The sequence below is a fragment of the Acanthaster planci genome, linkage group LG12 (genome assembly GCF_054643075.1).
Source record: "Acanthaster planci isolate LZ-2023a linkage group LG12, COTS_SCS, whole genome shotgun sequence".
NCBI classification, from domain to species: Eukaryota; Metazoa; Echinodermata; class Asteroidea; order Valvatida; family Acanthasteridae; genus Acanthaster; species Acanthaster planci.
The window spans coordinates 12,615,560-12,637,063 of record NC_141788.1 but is presented as its reverse complement, the minus strand read 5'-3'; the positions used below and the strand labels follow the sequence as shown (position 1 = coordinate 12,637,063).

The 21,504-nt window shown below is 41.0% G+C and overlaps 1 protein-coding gene across 1 annotated transcript in view; it reads left to right on the top strand.

Moving 5' to 3' along the window:
* The window catches only part of LOC110988056 (uncharacterized), a 74,268-nt gene that overhangs the window by 44,261 nt on the left and 8,503 nt on the right, over positions 1 to 21,504 (top strand). Inside the window, exons 4-9 of the mRNA XM_022251276.2 lie at positions 2,988 to 3,164; positions 12,784 to 12,962; positions 15,767 to 15,897; positions 18,768 to 19,089; positions 19,302 to 19,373; positions 19,714 to 19,830. Coding sequence (XP_022106968.1) covers positions 2,988 to 3,164; positions 12,784 to 12,962; positions 15,767 to 15,897; positions 18,768 to 19,089; positions 19,302 to 19,373; positions 19,714 to 19,830 — 998 coding nt within the window. The remainder of the gene's footprint in view (positions 1 to 2,987; positions 3,165 to 12,783; positions 12,963 to 15,766; positions 15,898 to 18,767; positions 19,090 to 19,301; positions 19,374 to 19,713; positions 19,831 to 21,504) is intronic.

Below are 21,504 nucleotides of genomic sequence, written 5' to 3'. Positions count from 1 at the left end.
CAGCTTCGTTTAATGCACTGAGCTTTGTGCACGTGTTTTCACACAGCGAACGTCAATGAGAACTGTTTGTGAAAGTTGGAAATTAAAAAAATGAAATTTGTGTGACAAACAAGTGGTAAGGTTTGTCTAAATTTGCAAAATAATCGCCAATTTTTCTTGCCAGGTAAATGGAATAATAGCCAAAATTATAATTATTCACCAATTGGTGAGAGTGGCGAACGGCAGCTGGAACCCTATGTATACAGCACCATGGTATTTGGGGAATACCTTGTCGACTGACCAACCATGTTCCCAATGAAAAAAAAAGCAATAAAGAACATCAAATTTAGGAAAATATACAATTACACACTGTACATGTACCTGGTAGTTAACGGTACATGTATCTATACAACCAACCATGTTCCCCCCAAAAAATGGAAAAAAGGGAAAAAGCCATGAGAAACATGGCATATAGGAAGATGCCCATATAGGGTCACTCTACAGATTTATCAAGTAAAAATTTGGAGATTCAACCTTTTTAACAGGAAATACATGTACTGTGCTTGAAGCAAACCTCCGTCTTGCTACATGTATGGTGCACAGGCTTTCTAACAAACAGGGCATATGCCAGCCATGTTACTTGAATCCCCCCCTTTCTCAGGCTCAAACCCCCTCATACACACACACACACTTGTTGAACCACAACTTGGGCTACTGGCCCTTTGCAGATGTCGTCACACATCCGATCAGCGTCATTTTGGAGTCACACAGAGACATCCCATTTGTTCACATTTCGAAAGAGGAACCTTCCGCCATGATCCAGTTCTCCTGTCCTGTGTGTACTGGTTCCGCCAACAGATTACACATTCACTTGGCAGCACATGACTCCTCTCCTGGTGAGACTTTGTTAGTGATAAGGTGAACCTCAGAGGCAGTTTCTTCAGAGATTCAGAATGCAGACTCAGAGTCGGCATCTTCAGCTGAAAGAAAATTCACATGACATGGCAGGTTGAAAAACCAAAGGAAACAGTTGGAGTTCCCAGTGCGACTGTTAATTAACTTAGAATTTCAAGCATATCTATAACAAAAAGAAAAATATCAACCTGGAAAATATTAACTTTCATGGAAGGTAAAATATTAACTAATTATGGGAAAACTTCTAAGTTCAAGAAAAATTGCAGACCACCCTATTGTGAAGAATTTGTCACTCTTGTGCAGTACATGTTTGGAATGTTGGACAACTCGTACCCAGAATAACCCATACCACTGACATGTCGTATCCAGGACAATTCATACCCAGGGCAACTCATAACCCAAGAGAAAATTACATTTTATCATAGCTTGTGACAACATCACATCAGAATTATAGAATAGCGTATCCAATCTGGTTTTTGATTGCTGATGATGCAGTCGTATGTTTTTGGATTTTCTTCAGTTAGCACTAAAAAAAATTAAGCCTTGTTGAGTGGGTATGAAGTTTCCCTGGTACATGTACATGATGTCTCTGGTACGAGGTGGCACGTGTATGAGTTATCCCGGGTGTGAAATTTTGGGTATGAGTTGTCCCGGGTACAAGATGTCCCGATCATCTTGTCAACCTAACTGTATGTACACTGTACCTATCAAGTGAAACCACTGTGATACATGTACAAAATGGTAGACATTGATAGAGGCCTAATTGTTAAAACCTAAAAAAAACACACATGGAACAGTCTTTAACACAGTAAATAAAACTGTAGACGTGCATGGAATCGTCAAGTACTGTTGTGGAAGAGAGGGGAGAAAGTACCAGTACATGTCTAGTCATGCATGTCATGTCATACTTTATCATATTTATTAAATTCATAATGGCAACAGTATACTCAACTAACGATACAAACAAACTTCACCATTATCGGCATCTTCTTTAGTTTTTCTGCCCTGGGCCTGTTGTATTTTATTTACATTGCAAAACCTCCGGTAGCAATGATGGTGATAACCCACTTCATTTGGCCAGGGCTGGAGTGCTGAATCATTTGCCACGTCGCTCAAATTCACATGGTGTTTTGGGGCAAACTTTGCAACAATTTTGGCCTCAACCGAGTCAGGAATCTGCATCCACTGGTAACCGCAGCTGATAAACTTACTCCAACTTGAACTTTTAAAAGCTATAAGCTCCCTAAATTCATCCATGTAAACATGCATACAACAAAAATTCAGCTGCATTTCCAACGAACCCTTGTCTTCTATGGTCGCCGCCATCTTGGTTGGCGTATTATTTTACGAAGACATAAAAGAGGATGATCAGCGAGTAATTTCATTGGTTAATAATAGATGATGTAATCCTTATTTGCTTGCTTTCCAGATCGTAAAACCGTTGCCAAATTTATAATATTTTTGACAAAGTGTGCAAGTGTTGTGAAAGGCAACATTCCAAATCAAATTTTTTGTAGTATTTTGTGCATTATCTGACAAAAATTGTGTGGCCCTGAAAGGTGGGTCACGGTTAGTAACATTTTGAGCAATCACCCTACAGTCTAAGTTATGAGAAACACTACCACGTTGAATTTAAAAATGCGGTTGTACATGTGTGTACTGTTTACCATGTTTACTTAAAACTTCAGAGCCCCTGCCATTAACTTTTATTTATCACATTCCTTTGTTCTAAATGGAATTGCAGATTTGTCTGTGGTACATGTACATCCTCATGAGTAGGGACCCATCTGGAGTGTATTTCCACTAATAAAACTTATTAAAAAAAACCAGTGGGTACCTTTTACATGTACATGTAGCTGAATATCTTAGTGATCCTTATTGTGAACAGACCAAATGGATAAATTTACCGGTACATGACCAGTTACTTACTTTTTTGGACCTGGTACGTGTACATCTACAATTCTAGTCAATGTACATGTTCCTAAGGTATGATTTACATGTATCATAGGTCCATGAATTTAGGATTTGTTGATGTTGATGGGTCCATTGTTTTTGTTATCATCTCTCATTTTCCGTCGCCTCTTTCTCAACAGGTTTCTGATGTGACTCCACTGAGTGCTTTGTCAGCACCTGTTGCTCCTGCTATCTTAGGTATGGATCCTACATTTGCTGCTCTTGGGTTACCTCAACCGCCTCCACTCAACAATGTGGATCCTACCAAGATTGAGGAAATTCGCAGGACTGTTTATGTTGGGAATCTAGATTCTGGAGTAAGTTGCAAATATTAAGTAATTTTTTCTTTTGCCTTACGAATTTAATTTATGATTTCTGTTGTGGTGCTTACAAAGGTTGTCAGGCCTGGGGACAATGGCTGACAACATGTACTTTATAGCTGCTTAAGCACAAAATTTGCTTAAGCGCGAGAAAACTTTGATAAATCAGGAAACCAGCCAAAACTACATGTGATGTATATTGTTTTGGAATCGTATTTAGCTGTCTTTTGGTTAGCATGATGATTGGATAGAGTTTGAGCTGGTAACCTTTATTTTTTAAGCAAGGATTTTTTGCGCTTAAGCTGATTTTGTGCTTAAGCAGCTCCATGAAATTGGCCCCAGATACAGTGAAATCTCGATAACTCAAAGTTGGTTAACTCAAAACTCCGCTTAACTCGAAGAATAATTAATTCCCGCCGAAAGAATAGGCTTTTATGTACGAAAACTTATCCGTAACTTGAACTGCTCACGTTGCCGGATTCGTTTACCTTGAAGTTTTTGTGTAGCAGATCCAAAAGAAACCGCCGCCCAAAATACTTCCAGAAAGTGTAAACAGAACGTGGGTCTAGTTGGGAATCATTTCTGACACGCACACTTCGTCTTTTCACACAGGAAACTTGGAAGCGCGCTACAATGATGATCGATCTAGACACGTAAACCACACCGTGACCGCAAAATCCGACTTGCAGGAATTGGCCCAATTGTTGCCGTGGACCCATTGTAGCCAATGCGTCAGCAGGCGAACTGATGGCTCTTTGCGGTGGCTGTGGCAATGCATTGGAGATCTTTGTGTATGTCGCACACGCCACACGTACGGAAGTTAAGTCTGGCCTAATGGTCTGGCCCAACTGCTTGCGCTCGCCCTTGTGATGGCTGCCCAATTAGAGCCACAAACTACAGCATGCCCACGCCCAGTGGACCAACCACGTGACTGCAGTGCAGAGCTTTTGCGTAGCCAAATCTCACTCCCAAAAAATTAACAAATGTTTGAAAATAAAGAACCAAGAACAAAAATAAAAACAGACACCAATAGCATTTTCGATTTTACGAAATTTTATTGAAGCGCAAAAAGGTGCGCCCTCATGTGATGAAAAAAGTCATCTGATTCATCGGGAAACCCCGTCTGAGTATGCATGTGCAAGGCGCTGCGTTGCGGTGCGGTATCACACGTCAGAAATGGGACCACCACAATGCGTCACACATGCACAACACAAAAGAAAGATTTGCAACACAAAGGTGCACAGTTTAAATGATTTACAGTACATGCAATGTGTTATTTTTCAGCCGATTGACAACAAAAATCCTCTGCAAAAATGTCTTTTTATGAACAAAAACTTGTGGCATCGAAGTAGAAGATAACCACAGTGTCATTTCAAAAGTCATTGTAGGGAGATTTACAGTAACTGTGCGTCAGCTTATAGGCACATGTTATGATGTACATCTTAATAATGACTTAACTTTAAAAGAAATCGGGACCTTCTTTTAACTCAAATTTTGGATAACTCAAATTTTTTATCCATTCTCCAGAGATCCGAGGTATCGAGATTTTACTGTAACTGTATTTACATGTACATACCAGTACATGAATACATGGTCAGTTGTATTTAAAAGTTTTGAATCCTAGTTTAGTGTCTGTATGTATGTTTTAATGGGTTTTTTCAGAAGACGTTGCAAAGAAAGTTTAAACAAATAAATTTAAACTTTCTTCAAGATATATATTAGTTTTTGTGTTACTAATTATGGAATGAAAATCGGAACCTGTAAGCAAAGAAATTTGTAGGAGCTGTTGCAAAAAATGCCGCTTTTGTTTGGCAGATGTAGCCACCGCGGGTTGACCCTGTTGCCAAGGACTGTCCAAAACACATTTTCATCACACTGAAATCACTCATGCAAAGGTGAGGTACCAACTGTACATGAAGGTGTTCAGGCCAATATGAATTATGCATCATTTACTACGATGACTGCATTTGGTTCACAGGGCTCAGGGTTTTTAAGGAAAAGTCAATTGTCAGTTTATCAAAAATGAGTACTAACTTGAGCTTTTTATTGGCTCCATGATGTGAAACCTGAAATCATTTTTAATCAAGTCTTCATTGAGAGCAAGAATAAACATAAGAATTTTTACGTTGCTTAAACTTTGTTTAGCAAGGCGATTGTGGAATCTGTGAAAAACAGATTTGGAATTTACGTTGGTCATGATGACTTATTCCCACCCCTTGGAAAGTTTGAAGTGGCCCCCAATCATGCATAACCCAGTTGGAGCCAACTGTCCAAAATTTATGCCGGCCCCTGGCCTGTACCGTCTAGTGCAGGATTTGTTGCATGATTATGAATTTGAAAAAAATAAAAAACTTCTGGAATCATTTTACCAATACCTACAAGTATGCATTATTTCCTAGTCCAATACTTCCATTCCCTAAATTCTCGATCACCAATAGTGCGCCCCCACTCACTCGCCCCCTGCGAAGGCATCGCCCATGTTCGTCCTTTTTTTCTTAGTGCCATTTCATTACGGAAGGCGTTGTTTCAGCTCCAACTTTTGGGGAGTTTTTCCTTTGCTAACATGTGTTTCAGTGTTACTCTTCGGTCACCTTGTTTATTTGTTCCAACTCTTGTGAACAGTAAGATTATTTTTTTTTCATTTCATTTCTGGATATTTTACTGTTTTCTTTTCAGTCTTACGCAGGTGACAGACTGACCTTGTATTGACCTATTTTCAGAGTTTGCCAGATGGCGCTATTGCTTTTTGATAAATATATTTTTCGTAGCTTCAGAATATATATTGAGTATGTGTGTTTGTTTAATTTTGCTTGCTTGTTTATATTCTATGATAAGCCCCAGTTGTGGCATTCTTTTTTATAATTTGATTAGTTATTTTGAAAGCAGTTGATTCATTATTCTTGGATATTTTGCTTGTCAATTTTGCATAATTGCCAGATATTTCAGCGTCTCTGGTTTTTCTGATTTCTCTCTGTGTATTCTGTGTATTAGATGATCAAAAGCCTGAGGGAAGTTCAGGCAGCTCAAGGGTTTTCCGGTGAGCATGTCTCACCCTACGGGCCGCCTCAAGTATGCTTTGCTGTTGAGGCCTCTGTACACTGTCTATCGCTATGTCTGTGCCTCAACCAACTATTCTTTGCATGTGTTCAGGCGTGCAGTAGGTGGTACTCTCTACCCGGCCACCCTACATTGTCTTCTGGGGTGGCCTCTGGTGAATACAACACCATGTCACGTACACTCAGTGTGAGCCATGGCTGAAAGAACTCCTTTCATTATGCTACGTATCAGCGTCTTAGCCAAGAAACAGAGAAAAGCATTATCTTATTCGACTTCCCTTCACTCCCTGGGCCGTTCCAGCTTTAATACCGAGTGTAACCTTGCACGGGACCTGCGGGAGATAATTCTGCGCTATGCCCGCAGACCCCTTATGACCTCCCCACGCCTGATCCCACGGCTGTCTGAGAGTCTGTCATCAGGGAAACTAGGCGTGTCCTCACTAACAGCGAGCCATGGGCTGACTGTACTCCATTTTCTGGCCCTGCCCTGGTGGCTATGCTGTTCGTATTTGGTCCTACTATTGCTTTCTCCAATCCACATCCACGTTTTAGGCGTCCAAATTTACCGAATTTAAACCGTAGTGGATTCCAAACGTTTCTTGTTATTCAGATGTGAGATCCTCTAATTTTGGCGTGGCCAAGTTCACATACTGTTACTGTTACAAGGTCCAACAAGAGTTGGTCTACTGTCGGCTGAAATGTTTGTTGTGAATGCCTTTTGGGTTCCTCTTCTGATTATGACCATGTGATCAATATGAAGAGGTATACTCGGCAGGGTTTTGTCTGATTTTCAAATTTATATTTGTGTTCATCAGAAAATAATTTGGAGTCTATGGCACTTACCTACTCAAACAGTCTCTACATATGCAAATTTCCCATGTGCTTATTACTCATTTGCTGGAAGGATTTGATCACCTGTGGTGCACCCTGACCTCCCACAATGCAGTGCGGCCTCGCCATCATGATCATCCTTTTCTCGGCAAGGTAACGGACAAGTCTTTCAAGGCAGCTTCAATTTATCAAGCTTCCATTTTTGCTACATGGTTCTGTGTTGATTTGATCACCTTTCCTTCCTTTGTAAATAAAGCATAACCTGGATTTTATCCATTTATTAGTAAGTGTGTTCTTTTCATGTATATTTTTGTATTCTTTTTTTCAGTTTTCTTGTTTTGCACCCTGCAGGTATTTACCGTCAGTACTACGAGGTTTGTTCCAGGCCCCTAGTTCGTTCGGCCCCACGTAGCTGACAGGGAAGCTCCGTGTTCGACTGCGGAAGACCCGAGCAGGGACACCGCCAGGATCTGGCGAGGACCCTGTCTCCTCGTCAATTGCTAGCCTGGCGATCCAGCCGGAACTCCCAGAGAGTACCCCATCAGACGTCTCCGGGGCCCGCCCCACCATCATCATGAGGTGTGCCACGTCTTTTGCCCGACATGGCCCAGAGAAATCCACGCAGCATTCCAGCCCGCGTTCCCTGGCGACACCTAAGAGTACCACCCACCGTTTGACATTGGCCTAGAACACTGCTTCTCCGGTGGTCCCCCGTGCATACTCCATCTCGCCCATATACCAAAGTCACCAAGCGGGCTCTCCGCAAGTGCCGGGGCCCGCCGCACCTGGTGCGCCATCATAAAGACAGAAAGAAAAGAAATTCCTTGTCATAGATATGACCTTTTATTATCAATGCTCGTCCTATCTTTCTTCGATTAAACATATATTGCGAGATTTCATCATGCTCCTTCCTCAAACGAACATGAGCCACTGTCCCACTTTTCCAGTTGGCTGTTACATGCAAATGTGACCAGCATCCGACATACATGTATCTATGTCGAAGGCATCCAGACGTAATCCACACAGTAGCACTTTCCGGGCTAACTTCCCATATTGTTGCCCCGGTGAATATAGTCTCTGTCACGGCCTTCTGGAGCTACTCTCGGATGCACTCTCCCTGGGATGATAGAGCAGCCTTACATTGATCTCTTCTCTTCCATTGATACTTTCCGGTCTTTGAACCCTAAATAATGCCTGCTTTATGCACACCCAGTCAGGTTGGCCCTTCTCCTGAAAATGGTTGCCTCCTGAGGAGGCAGCACACTATAGGCTCTCCCCATTGCCTTGGGCCGTCTACGGTGGGAGCCACATGGTGTTCACCCCATTCCTTCGATTGGCTTCCTGACGAAGGATCATATTCCCTCACCTGATCCTTCTGATATCTTTACACTCTCCACCTGCTTACATTCTGGAGACGATGCGGATAAGTTTGGGGCCCTGTTTATGTTCTGAAGTGGTACCTGACTGAAACGATAGCATGAGAGGGACGATATTAACCCCGCCACTTTCATGAGACCACACCTTTCAGCGGTGCCAGTACATTATTGCCTGCTGGACAGCTTCGGCCATTAGATTTGCTAATTCAGTCTGGCCATTAAGCTCTGATGAACATAGTCATTACTACATCAGGGATCATTGGTTTGGTGCTACTCTGCATAGGTATTGGTAATATGCATAGGTTGCAGGCAGGAGACTCTCACCCCACCTAGAGTGGGACAAGTCTACTACTGCATACCTACCAGATTACCAATCTTCCTCCCTCCTCCCCACACAGCCTCGGCGCACTTCGCCCATCGAAAAAGAGGACGAACATGGCCGATGCCTTTGTGGGGGGCGAATGAGTGGGGACGCACTATTGGTGATCAAGAATTTAGCGAATGGAAGTAATGGACTAGGAAATACTGCGTAGGTATTGGTAATCTGGTAGGTGTGCAATTGTAGACTCAACCCACATTAGGTGGGGGAGAATTCAAGGCCTGACTTACTACCTTTTTTTTGAATTAAACTTTGATCGTTTTTCCACAATGAGATCAGAACTTTTGCGGAGGTGAAAAGCATATGCCCTTTACAATTATACATTCAGCAACATCCAACTGGTGCTTGACCCGCGACACAATGCTATGATTGCCACAGTGAAGGACAGACACTGCTTGGGCTTCGCTAAATCGAGCTGCGGGTTACCCTCAGTTGTCGAGTCTGATGTTCGTAAAAATGTAAAATAAACATTGATGGAGAAGGGAATTATTAGTGGCAGATTTCATCAACAGAACATGATTTTATATTTTTTGTGTATGTATTCAGTGGTCTTCTGCTTTCAACCTACCCCAAGCAGTTGCTAAATATGTAAATTCCTTTGCATCTGATTCAATTCGCTAAAACTTCTGATCAACTGCAGTGCGCCCTCTATTCCCATGACGCATAGCGGAATGGCTGCCGTGTTCGTCCTTCTTTTTCTTAGTGTGATTCTAAACGGACGTGTCTTTTTGACATGAGTATTTTTGAGTTTCGGTTTCGCTACACACCTTTGTGACATTCTGATCAAACCATAACGTATTGTAATAAATGTCTATTCTATATTTCTGAGTTAATGTGTATAAATGGTGATATATTTTCTCTTTTCAAGTGTGTGCATTTTATAGATTGTTGACTCTACACTATTACTACCATGCGATACATAGGGTCAATGGGGCGACCCTGGGATTGTTGGGGAGTTCCGTGATGCGGTGTGAGGGATCTAATACCATGGTCCCCCTCTTTCCTTGGTATATTTGTAGGGTCAACGGGGCGACCCTGGGTTTGTTTGGGTTTGTGAGGAAGTGCGAGCGTTCCAAATTTTGCAACCCCACATTCCCGTATAGACCGACAAGAGTCAGTCTGCGGAGGATCGAGTGGCATCTTGCTAAACTTGTGATCCTGCAGTTAATCCCTGCTGGAAAAACCATCTTTGGTTCAGTTCAGGGCTAGCCCACACCATGCTTCAAGGGCCTGAGCTGCAGTGCGTGCAATATCCATATGCTCAGTTCCCCAACGTAACACGGAAGCATCGCAGTCAACAATAGTGCAAAGTGGCACTGCACTTGAGGTTGAATTTTCCCCGCTTGCTGGGTCTGGGCGCAACACTTCTGCATCCCAGTTCCTAAGCATTCCAAACGGGTGACGCTGGCCGACAACAAGCTGCTATTGGCAACACCCGACATCGGCATGGCTCACAAGTCTACTTGCCAGAGCGGCCCCACACTGCCAATGCTAGCTACACCAGCCACATCATCTCTGTTGCCATTGTCTTCAGACGCCCTTTCAACTGGGGCACCCGGCTGTGACAAAGACGTTGACGCTCCATGGGACGACATAACGCTGCTCCCCGGTACGGTACCTGCAGAGACAATACCGGGCCATGCCTGCTCACCACCACCTGCGCCTAGGACAACAGAACCCACCGGCCTCTTGCGCCGTGGGGGCTTTTGACCCCCGTATGTCACCCCGTCTTCCGGCTACCTTCTTGGCCTCTCTGGGAAGACTGTTTCTACCTCTGCAGTTCACTGTATCTTTACTGTAGTCTGGGCAGGCCTCCGGCGTCCCAGCTCATCAGGCATTGACCGCTGGCTCTACAACCAGTTCTCCCGCACACAAGAAATGCAAACATTCTTTGTCTTCTACTACGGGGTCTAAGCGTAAGAAGTCTCACTCCTCAAGGAGGACACTTCGGCCGACATCATGTCAGTGGTCCGCATGCTCTTGGAGAAGCTTTCTTCTATAGCTAGCTGTCCAGAGCCCAATCCTGCTCCTGCCCCAGATCTGGACCCTTTGCCGGCACAACGTAATCCACACCCAGATCTGCATCCACATTCGGATCCGCATCCACATCTGCATCCAGATCTGCATCCGAATTCGCATCCAAACCTGCATTCGTCGGTGATCCAATCCTCATATGATGGTTTCATCCCTTCGACTTGTCCAGGTTCCGGTGCAGACTACAGCTCACCTCCTGCCTATTCTTTGAATGACAGCCGACAAAGAAAGACACATTCTTGTTAGCTGGCCATTGCGGAAACAAATAAAGGCCCTTTCTTTTCCAAAGACAAAGTCATGTCATAACTGCAAAGTTGCATCACACACGATGTACTCACTATGCAAATCCAGAAAGATATTCATGAGATATAAATGAAGCGATGACGACATGCTTCTTTCAAAAAAGCTAATGATGGCGCTTGGCAGAAACGGGTCTCAAAAGTGAGTTGTTTCACGAAAAATATTGCTGAATCCTGGTTTATTTGGCATAGATGTCTATAATGGGATTCAAGTAAACATGTTACAGCCAGATTTCTAATTTTCTTTCACCGTTGAGGTTGCTCTTTAAGATATGTCAAGCATCGGTACTTGCTTCTGAGGACATTAAATGACAGTGTTGCATAAAAATGACCCCTTTGAAAAAACTTTTTCACTTTATCACGTGCAGCATGTGTGAGATTGGTTCCTGCTGTCGTACTGCACTGCTGAAAGATACACAGTAGACAGACTGCAAATCAGACTCCAGCAGAACATACATGTAAATCTGTGTAGAGTGAGCAACATGTACATGTAGGTCTACTAAACAGATATGTGCTAATAATATAGCTCTGGAACCCTGCTGTGTTCAGGCTTATACTTAACGACGGGGGGGGGGGCTGATTGCTTGCACATGCCAGTAATAAAACGTTGCAATGCTGCAGGTGTATACCAGTACTTGCACGAGCTTTTTTTCCGACTCAAACTCAATCAGTCCAAGTAATGAAAGTCCGTATTCTACAATTATGATGAAGTCCACCAGTTTCAGTCTTCTTCTGACTGTGTACATGTTTTTTATTCTTATGTGGCATTGAAAAAAAAAAGTTGATCATCACTACCCCACCCACGGCCACCAGTTTTTACTTTTTAATTATCTATTTTGTTTTTGCTATGTGTAACTAATTGATTGTTACACAGAATCAATAATTTGTTGTACAAAAAGAAAATATATATGGTAGCAAGTTTGCTGTACAGCATTTTGGAATGAAATCACGCACTGTTTAAATACATGTTTAAAGTGAATGCCAATTTTTCCTGCAGAGGTGGATATTTTTGTTATTTAACCACTTGCTGCCAGGGGTCCCGTTTTCAAGCACCTAGGCTTTATACACGAAGCCGGGAAGCCCGAAACTGGACAAAAGAGCTGGGCCTTGTAACAAAAGACCGTACTCTACACAAAAGATTGAGCTGCTGGGAATTGCCAACATTTTTTCAGTTGTCAGTATCGGAGGAAATCCGTCCTTGTTTTGAAAGATTATACCACTGTTTGTGGCATTCAGCGCAAGCGGATTACCACCGGGGACAAAAGCTCTTCAGCTCTCCAGCGCTCCAGTGATGAGTGATACAATACCACTGCACGCTAATCTGGCCCGTATCAAAAAGACACCAGCAGTGCACTGTACCAGTTTCGGGAACAAAAGAAACTTATATAACACCGCACAGTCTGGACTCTTTTTACAAGGCTGCAGGCCAGGCTGAAATACTCGAGTGTCAGTACATTTTGTCTGTCAGATTAGAGTAGCCACCAGACAGTAATTTGTGTGGGCGTAAATGTCCATTAAATGAAATGATGAATTTTTGAAGAATTTTGAAAACTGAAAATCTTGAAAATCGCCCGTTCGTCAGCACTGCATTTTTCAAACCCCTGGCAGGAAGTGGTTAAGAGGATGTTTTTCATTTTGCAGACTGTGACAGCAGAACAACTGTTAAGCTTCTTCCAACATGTTGGTGAAGTGAAATATGTACGCATGGCAGGTGATGAAACTCAACCGACTCGGTTTGCATTTGTGGAATTTACTGACACCGGCTCTGTGGCCAAGGCACTGGCGTACAATGGAGTCATGTTTGCAGGAAGACCACTTAAGTGAGTTTTGGCACTTTTTTGTATTTGATGTTTAACATTTGAATTCGGATATCAGAAATATGCATTATCTTTGTCTGAATTAAACTTTTTTCACATCATCCATCTGTCAATAAGGGATGGGATAAAAAACATTGACTGTTTGCATGCGTTCCCTGCCGTTCTACACACCCTCCCATTCTACACACCCTCCCATTCACCCCCCATTCCAAAAGGCACTTCGAAACGTGTTCCTATACCGTTCTTTGGCATGAGTCATTGAGAGGGTATTGTTATGTTAATTGTCCATTCCTTTGCGAGAATGGCATTGTCACAACAAAGATGCCAAGAACATACAAGCTGTTCCTGAGTTTGTTGTTAGCTTTAAAAGTGTGGACAGGGTTTGGTCCGATGAGATTTATTCCTCCCTCTAACGAACACATACTGACCCTTTTATGTTCCGACTGCTTACATTTTATACATTCTTGCTTAAAATGTTACCAAGGATGAATATAAAAAAGCCTGCCTGGTCAAGTTTTACTGTTCAAGGACAAGTTAACATTTTGGCAAGCTGAATGGTGTATGGAATAAAAATATTAATGCGGTCAGCATGGCATCGAGTTGGACGGAAGTGCAAACCTTAAGAGGTGCACATTTTGAGAAATAACTAGAGATACGTGAAAGGTTAATATTTTTTGCAGCATGAATATATTCCAGTGTTGGGGGTTGGGGAACCACATGGTCCAGGTTTGATGTGAGATGGGGGCATAATATTTTAGATGTGTTTACTAGGAATGAAAATAATGTTAAGACGACACGGAGGTTCAGTTTTTCAAAGGAAATGCTGAGATGAGAAGGAACAAGTCTTGGCAAATTTGAAGCTCAGAAAAATAATGATCATACAGTGGGCATAGGATTAAATAAAAGGCCACATGTGGTCCAGAATTGGATATACTGAGATGGGAAGGAACTATATTTTTTAATGGTTTCAAGCTCTAAATAAAAATTATGATTATTTGGTACGTGAAAAAAACAAAAAACAAATATGATCCAGGTTTGCATGAAGATGAAATGCTGAGAGGGGAGGAGCAATATTTTCGACTTTACTAAGAATAATGATTATTTGGCGAGGTACGGAAAAAAAGGTACCCCGTGTTTACCGGGTCTGGATACTGAATTGCTGTCCAGAATGGGAAAAAATCAGATGTGTGATGGTGGCGGGGGGGGGAATAAAAACCACACCTGGTCTTGGATTGAATAGAAAAGAAATGCGTGGAGGGAAGAATTAATATTGTTTGCGGGTTGGGTGCTCGGAATAAAAAATGTGTGATGGAGTAGGAAAACATGAAAAACCCTCATAGGCCAACTTTGGATAGCGAAAAGCTGAGGTGGAAAGAATAAATATTTTGGCGGGTTGGTTGCCCTGAATAAAAAAAAATGCAGTGGTGCTGGGAAAAATAAAAACCCTCATGGCCCAGGTTTGGATAAATGCTCAGGTGGGAAGGAAAAAACGTGTGGTACGTCTGAAGCTTGAAAAAAAATACTGATTTTGTGGTTGGGCAGGGAAAAAACCCACATTTGGTTGAAGTTCGGATGAAGATAAAATTCGGAAATGGGAAAGAACAATTTTTGGCAGGTTTGTACCGTAGCTTGGTGTAAAAAGAATGATTATCAGCGGTTGAGGAAAAGGCCCACATTTTCCGTGTGTGAATATTTTTGGTGCTTCTGAAGCTCAGAATAAAATACATTAATGATTATGCGGTGGGGTGGGGAAACTTAAAAGCCCACTAATGGCCCAGATTTAGTCAAGGGATTAATACTGAGATGAGAACAATAATCTTTGGTGTATTTGAAGCTTGGAATAATAATTTTAATGGTGGCGTGAGGGAATTAAAGACATACATGTGGTCCAGGTTTGGGAACTACATATTGGAAGGTTTGAAGTTTGGTATAGAAACAACAATTATTCGCATGAAAGCCCATACATGTGGTCCAGGTTTGGATAGAGATAAAATGTAGAGGCGGGAACAGACAATTTTTGGATTAAGGAATAAATATTGAGATGGGAAGGAACTGTGCTTTTGACTGATTTGAAGCTCGGAATGAAAATGACGATTTTTTATTTCATTAATTTTTATGCAAATGAGTGTTTCCATATTCATGAGCAAAACTCTGATGTCATCTCAAGAAGAAAATTTTCATATTGTTAGCCAATTTGAAGCTACTGCAAACTGCACATTGACTGGAAAGAGCTGAAATAAATCAATCAAAAAAAGTGCATCCTGACGTTTTGAACTTGGCAAGTTCTTCCTCTAAAAACTTTCCAAGTTTGAAATGCAGGGACGCACTATTTTTGATTGATTTTCATATTGTGAACATGTACATGTACTTATGACTGCACTGTGCAGATACATGTATTGAAATTAATATGTCTGATTTTGTACAATAAAAAGTGACACATGAATTGTCTGTTGATTAATTATTCAAGTTTTCGATGATCTTGCTGGTAAGAAATCGAGCACACAACTATCAAGTAGATTTTTTTTTTAATTAGTTTAAAAGTGCTTGAAACATTGCAAAGTATTTTGAAACAGGGTTTTTGCTTTTCCTTCTTTAGGGGCGAGGGATGGGCGAACGGTTCTCGTATATTTTGTAACTTGCCCTTCTTTTTTGTGCTTACTAAGGTATGAAACAGGATTTGAATTTTTAAAGTGGAATTCTGGATTTTGCGAAATGGAAAATCCCTGTTTAGCTCTAACTGTTCCTTGGTATTTCTGTTTGTACTGCGCAAGTTTTTCTATTTATATCGTTATGTTTATTGACTGCAGGATAAATCATTCCAATAATGCTATTGTCAAGCCACCTGCTAAGACAGCAGAGGTAACTCAGAGAGAGCTGGCAGAAACGATGAAGCAGGTACGAGATGCCCAAGCACTCATTCAGAAAGCCATTGAACCAGGTATGGAATTTACCCCCTATATATGAAGTTGGAACTTGTGTGTTAATATGTAGGGATTCTGCTTTACCATAAAAGGCAGAACAGAGACTTTCATGACCTCAGTAGTCATTCTCCAATTCACTTGTGTGTTTAGTCCAGGGGAAAGTGTTAGGGAGACAGTAGAGAATGAAGTGCTGTGTGTGGCAGTGTGTGTTAGGGCAGCTTGTACCTGTAATAAAATTTGTTTTATGGATTGGAAAGGAAGTGAAAGCAAAATGCAAAACGCTAATGCAGGTCAATTCCTCTTAAATTTCCTTGTACATTTGGTGAATTGAGTTGCTAAACATAACATGATTGGTATCAGACAACCTGCTCCGGTACTTTACAAAACAAGTGTGCTACTTGTTTATTATTATGGCAACATGTGATATACATGTATTGTAATTGCCTTGAACAAAATTTTTCTTCCAAAGTGCTTCTTAAAGGTAGAAATTAATTTTTATGTCCTGCCATTGTATGAGAATCTGTTCAGTGAGAGAAGAAAACCTGATGTGAAAACAACTATTTCTCTCTATTGGAGACTTGAAAGTCTTAGTTACAGCAAACATAAGCTTCCTTTTCCATCATTGGTGTAATAAGCAATTGTGCACATGTTGAAAATGACAAAAGCAACAGTAAAGCAGCTTTCTCTGTGCTGTCACCAAGCCTTTCAGTAGTCTCTCATACTGATTCCAATAAGACATCCTAACCTTCATAAATAGCAGGTGGTTCAAGTGGCCCATGTACATGGCATTGACTTTGAAGTTGCTTGGTTTGAAACAGTTCATAGAAAGGTATTAATAATTACCGAAAAGGGGTCACTTGGGAGACATTCCCATAGTTACACATGCACAAAAGTTTTCAAACTTTACCGTCCCATAATTCAATATTCCCTAATCCGATCTTAAGCAAACTTTGCATGTTTTCCTTTCGGACCCTAATCTATCATCTCTCAAAATGTGGACAATTAAAATGTTCCTCCTTTTGGTAGTTGGAGCATTAGGGAGACATTGAAATGTCTCCCTAATGACTGATGTCTCCCTAATGTTGAAAAATTTACCATAAAATGTCTTCCAAGTGACCTATTTGGAAATATAATACTTACTGCAAAATTGTTATTGCAGGAGGGTCATTCCGTGTAAATTCAACGTGCTTTTGGACCCAACTGTCTCATATTTAAACAAAATTTGGTGTGCTGATGGGATTCCTTGAGACTGCCCAACCGAAAATTGTCAATCAGTCAATTAGTTTGTGAGATTTGAGTTAACAAACGTTTGACTTAATAAGCTTGACTTGCTTTGTTTGGATAGCCATACCAGTCAACTACATGTATTTACTTCCCTGAAGAACACGGTTTCACTTGGAAACTAAAACTTTGAATGTAGGTGCAAAAAAGAAAAAAATAAGAGATAGCAAATTATGACAACCATCGTGTGCGAGGAGTGTCTTCCTACTTCACTGTCGAATAAAGGAGACAAAACTTAATAGAGCCAAGCGTGATAAACCACGTCAGTTTGGGGTCAGTAGCGAAAACGAGAACAAAGCAAAAATGAGTGAAATACAAAAAAACGGTTTTAAAAAATCTTAAGCGTAAAATAGATGGAAAATATTTGACAAGGACTCTGAGGTAATCCCTCTCACCTCCTCAAGAAGGCTCTTGGACACTGGCCACTACTGCATATCATTGTTTTATCAAATGCAGTGTTTATGGCTGTGATTAGCTAAACCCTGAAAGAGGCAGGAGGAGTTGGAATCCTCCTACCCCCCTTGACGTTTTTCTCAAATCATAGCTGTGCCTTTTTTTCTGCACTGAGCCTCACACAGTTTTAAGTTACTCCATTTGGTTATTTTTACACCAATTTTGTGAAAATCAAATGTACCGTTTTTCCATGACAGGTCAGTCAAAAACGTATGCTTTTCCACTGATGTTCTCAATGTATTTGGGCTGACATGAGTGAGGCTTTGAACTTCAGATGGCCATAACAAGAAAAGCTTTTTGTCAGATTGAATTGAAACTTCACTACTGTACTGATGAGTACATGTATTTCTACATGCACGCAAAGTTCTTAAGAAGAGTTTACATGGGCATGGGACAGCTGAGTGTGGGGGGGGGCATAGTCCAAAATAACTTGGCTCTTTAGGGTTGAATGCTGTGGCCCATTGTCAGCTTTGGTAATTGAGGGGTAAGAGGAATTACCTCATGTGTCAGGCTTTGAGTAATACTTTGCACAACCAGGGTAACAAGTTTTTATCTATGTATGTATATGTCATTGTATGCATACATGGTATTATACAATATACATGTACATTACATGTTACAATGCATGTGCAATTATACATGTACATTTTTAGTTTTCGCGAAGGTTCAAATAAACATAACCTGGAAACTGTAAGAGTGCCCATTCTAAAATTTCCTTGAAATGTTGGTTATATTTTAAGCCAACAATAAAAGTTTATTCATTTTGGAAAATACACATTTTACATATCAAGGCCACAGGTCATAAACTTGCATAACTTGTCTATTTAGATAAGTTTCATTTAATTTTAGAAATGAGGGTAATTTTAAGAGCTTCAAAATGATGTAAATTTCATCTCTGTGGGTGCTTTACTTCGGGAGATATATAGCTGTTTAAACAAAGCAGATCAAGTTAATTTCAAAATTTGTTGACTGATGTCTTAAAACTATCTGACCAAATAACATAGGTTTGGGTTCTGGGGGTTTCTCAAGGAATCCAATCAGTACATTGAAGTTTTTTTCATTCCGTGATGGTTAGGTCCAAAAGTGTGTTGAATGGCCATGGAATGACCCAGCAAAGCAATCACTACATGTGCAAATCTCTTTGTTTCAACAGAGGATTTGGAGAAGGAAATAGAAAAAGATGATAAAAAGAAACGCAGCAAATCACGTTCTCGCAGCCGTCATCACTCGCGGTCTCGGTCACGTTCCCGCCGTCGACGCTCACGCTCACCAAGGCGTTCCAGGCGATCCCGTTCTCGTGGCCGTCGTTCTCGTTCTCGTACCCCTCGGAGACGCTCTCGCACACCCCAGAGAAGAAGATCACCCCGAAGATCTCCTAGAAGGTCCCCCCCTCGTCGAAGATCACGATCTCGCACTCCACGACGTAGAAAGAGTAGAGAACGATCACGCAGCAGAGATAGGCGGTCAAGATCAAGGTGCCATTTATTACTTAATTATATTGCCCTTTATCAGAAACATTTTTGGCATTAAAATTGTCTTGATACCAGAACTTAAAATAATATGTTGGAGCATCAACTTTCATGCACATGGGTAGATACATCTCTAGTGTAGGCTTTTAGCATTTTCTTAGACTTTTTCTTACTTGCAAATTTTACTTCACATGTACACCTTTGTGCTGATGATACAGAGACCGCCGTCATCGCTCTAGAACTCCACCTCGGAGCTATCGTGCATCAAGGTCTTCACGCAGCCGAAGCAGGTGAGTGCTTTTAAAATGTACTTAAAATTCATTTGACAAGCCCAGTTAACCAGCGTACAATAGATGCACTTGCCTGCCTGCTAACCTCATCAAAATTTATATTGTTCACATTGTTGTCATTAGCCCTCCTGTGCAAAGACGCATTCTCGATATTTTTATTTCTGCGTCTTTACTTTTCAGAACCTAGTCACATGTAGACAATTGTGACAATTGTGATGAACAAGTATCACATTTAACCCCAATAGTCCTCAGTCCTCCAACAGGTGAAGGATTGAGGACTGTTAGGGTTAATTGTTAGCAGAGGGAATTTCAAGTGGTAGTTTTTCCTTAAACTTGACAGAAGTCCAGCTGCTCCATCCCGTTCAAGGCGCCGCACCAAGTCTCCATCCCGATCACGTTCAAAATCTGCATCTAAATCACCATCACGGTCAAGGTCGGGCTCCCCAAGAAGAAGCAAGTAAGTACATGCACTGTGGTTGCTGTCATCAAAATATGTTAAAAATCCTGTTGTCTACAGCATTCATGTTACCCAAATAGCATCTACCTACAGCATGCATATTTTCGTAGTACCATTCTAAAGATCAACTCTAGTGTGCCATTTTATCTCCCACAATAACTAGTGGAGCTGCAACCATTAGACCTGACCTCAGAAATACTTTGCAAACCATTTGCGAAGGTTATAAACATCTGGCTGGTGCTAGTTCAGGAATTTTACAGAGCTACTCATCCATACAAGGTCAAGTTAAAGAGGTAGTCATGAATCCTGCGCCTTTATAATACATGTATTAATGATCATATTATAATGAATATTGATCATATAACAATGTTGATTTTGTTAGATATAGAGTACTCAGAATGTACACTGGACATTTGGACATTCTAACAGGTTTTTGAAATTAGTGCAAGAGCTAGCAAGTAGAAAATGTAACTGAAGGAAACACTATGGAAGAAAAAATACATAAAAACAAGGATATATTGAAAAAATGAAATTTTTTAAATTGATTTTCACCAAAGTTAAATGAATTGTTTGGATTACTTTGTTACGAAAATACTTGAACCCCATCTCCCGTATTACGCTAATCATGGTTGAAGTAAACATGAACAGAAACATTCTTTAATCAAGATATGTTCACTGTCAGTGACGCCAGTCCTGATTGGTCACTCGAACTTCCATGCAGCCTCGCATTTTGAAGCCAACTGAACCACCAAATTAGTCTCTTTGATAAAAGCCTTCTTGTTTAAAAAAAAAGCATCTTTTGGAAATAAGGTCATTCAAACAAACTTGACTATCTTTCAAGAATTGAACTCTGTGAATGATGTAGTTGAAATAAACAAATCCTCTCTTATTCACTCAGAAACTCACTAAACTTATGTCTTATAAAAAGTCTGTGTAGGTATACAAATACCAATATCAAATAGCATTTTTTAAACAGCAGTTTTTGTTACTAATGTTGTTTTATACAGTCAGCCCTAAAATAACTTCATTAGAAATAAAAGCAAGAATATAATTTGTAAATGAAATAGCTGTTGTATATAACTAAGGGATTTTCCTGTAGAACACTATGCTAAGCATTCAGCCAATCACGCTATTAATCAATGGTAAAAATTGATTGTCGTGTGCCTCGTGAGTACAGAGAACCTCTGTCTTCCGCTTTTCTGCAACATTGATTTGCCGAAAATGAGGTGGTTGTTCCGTTGGCAGGTCCAACACAAATCTGACATAGGCTTGCAGATCACATTGTAGGGCAAAAGCTCACGCCACAACTTACTAAAAGTGGAAATGCCAACTATTCGGTCGTTGGGTGTGGAGGCTTTCCTGTAGCAATGCCACACAGATGCCTTCGTTTCTGAGATAGGCAACACTTTGATGTCATCTCTTTTGAAGCCAGGAATTCTTCCTGAAAGAATGATGCTGTGCTGTTCAGTGAAATTTAGGATGAACCTGGAAACCCTCTGAATGTCGGTGATGCTCAAAGACATTTGACGGCGACTGCTGCACAAATTAATTTCAACAGACTTTGCAAGATTTGTAGGTGTGTGTAAACTCCCATAATGTGCCTACATGTGTACATTTTCGGTTTTCAATCATGCAAATTAGATAAATTTAAAATGTCTGATTTCTTCTTACATG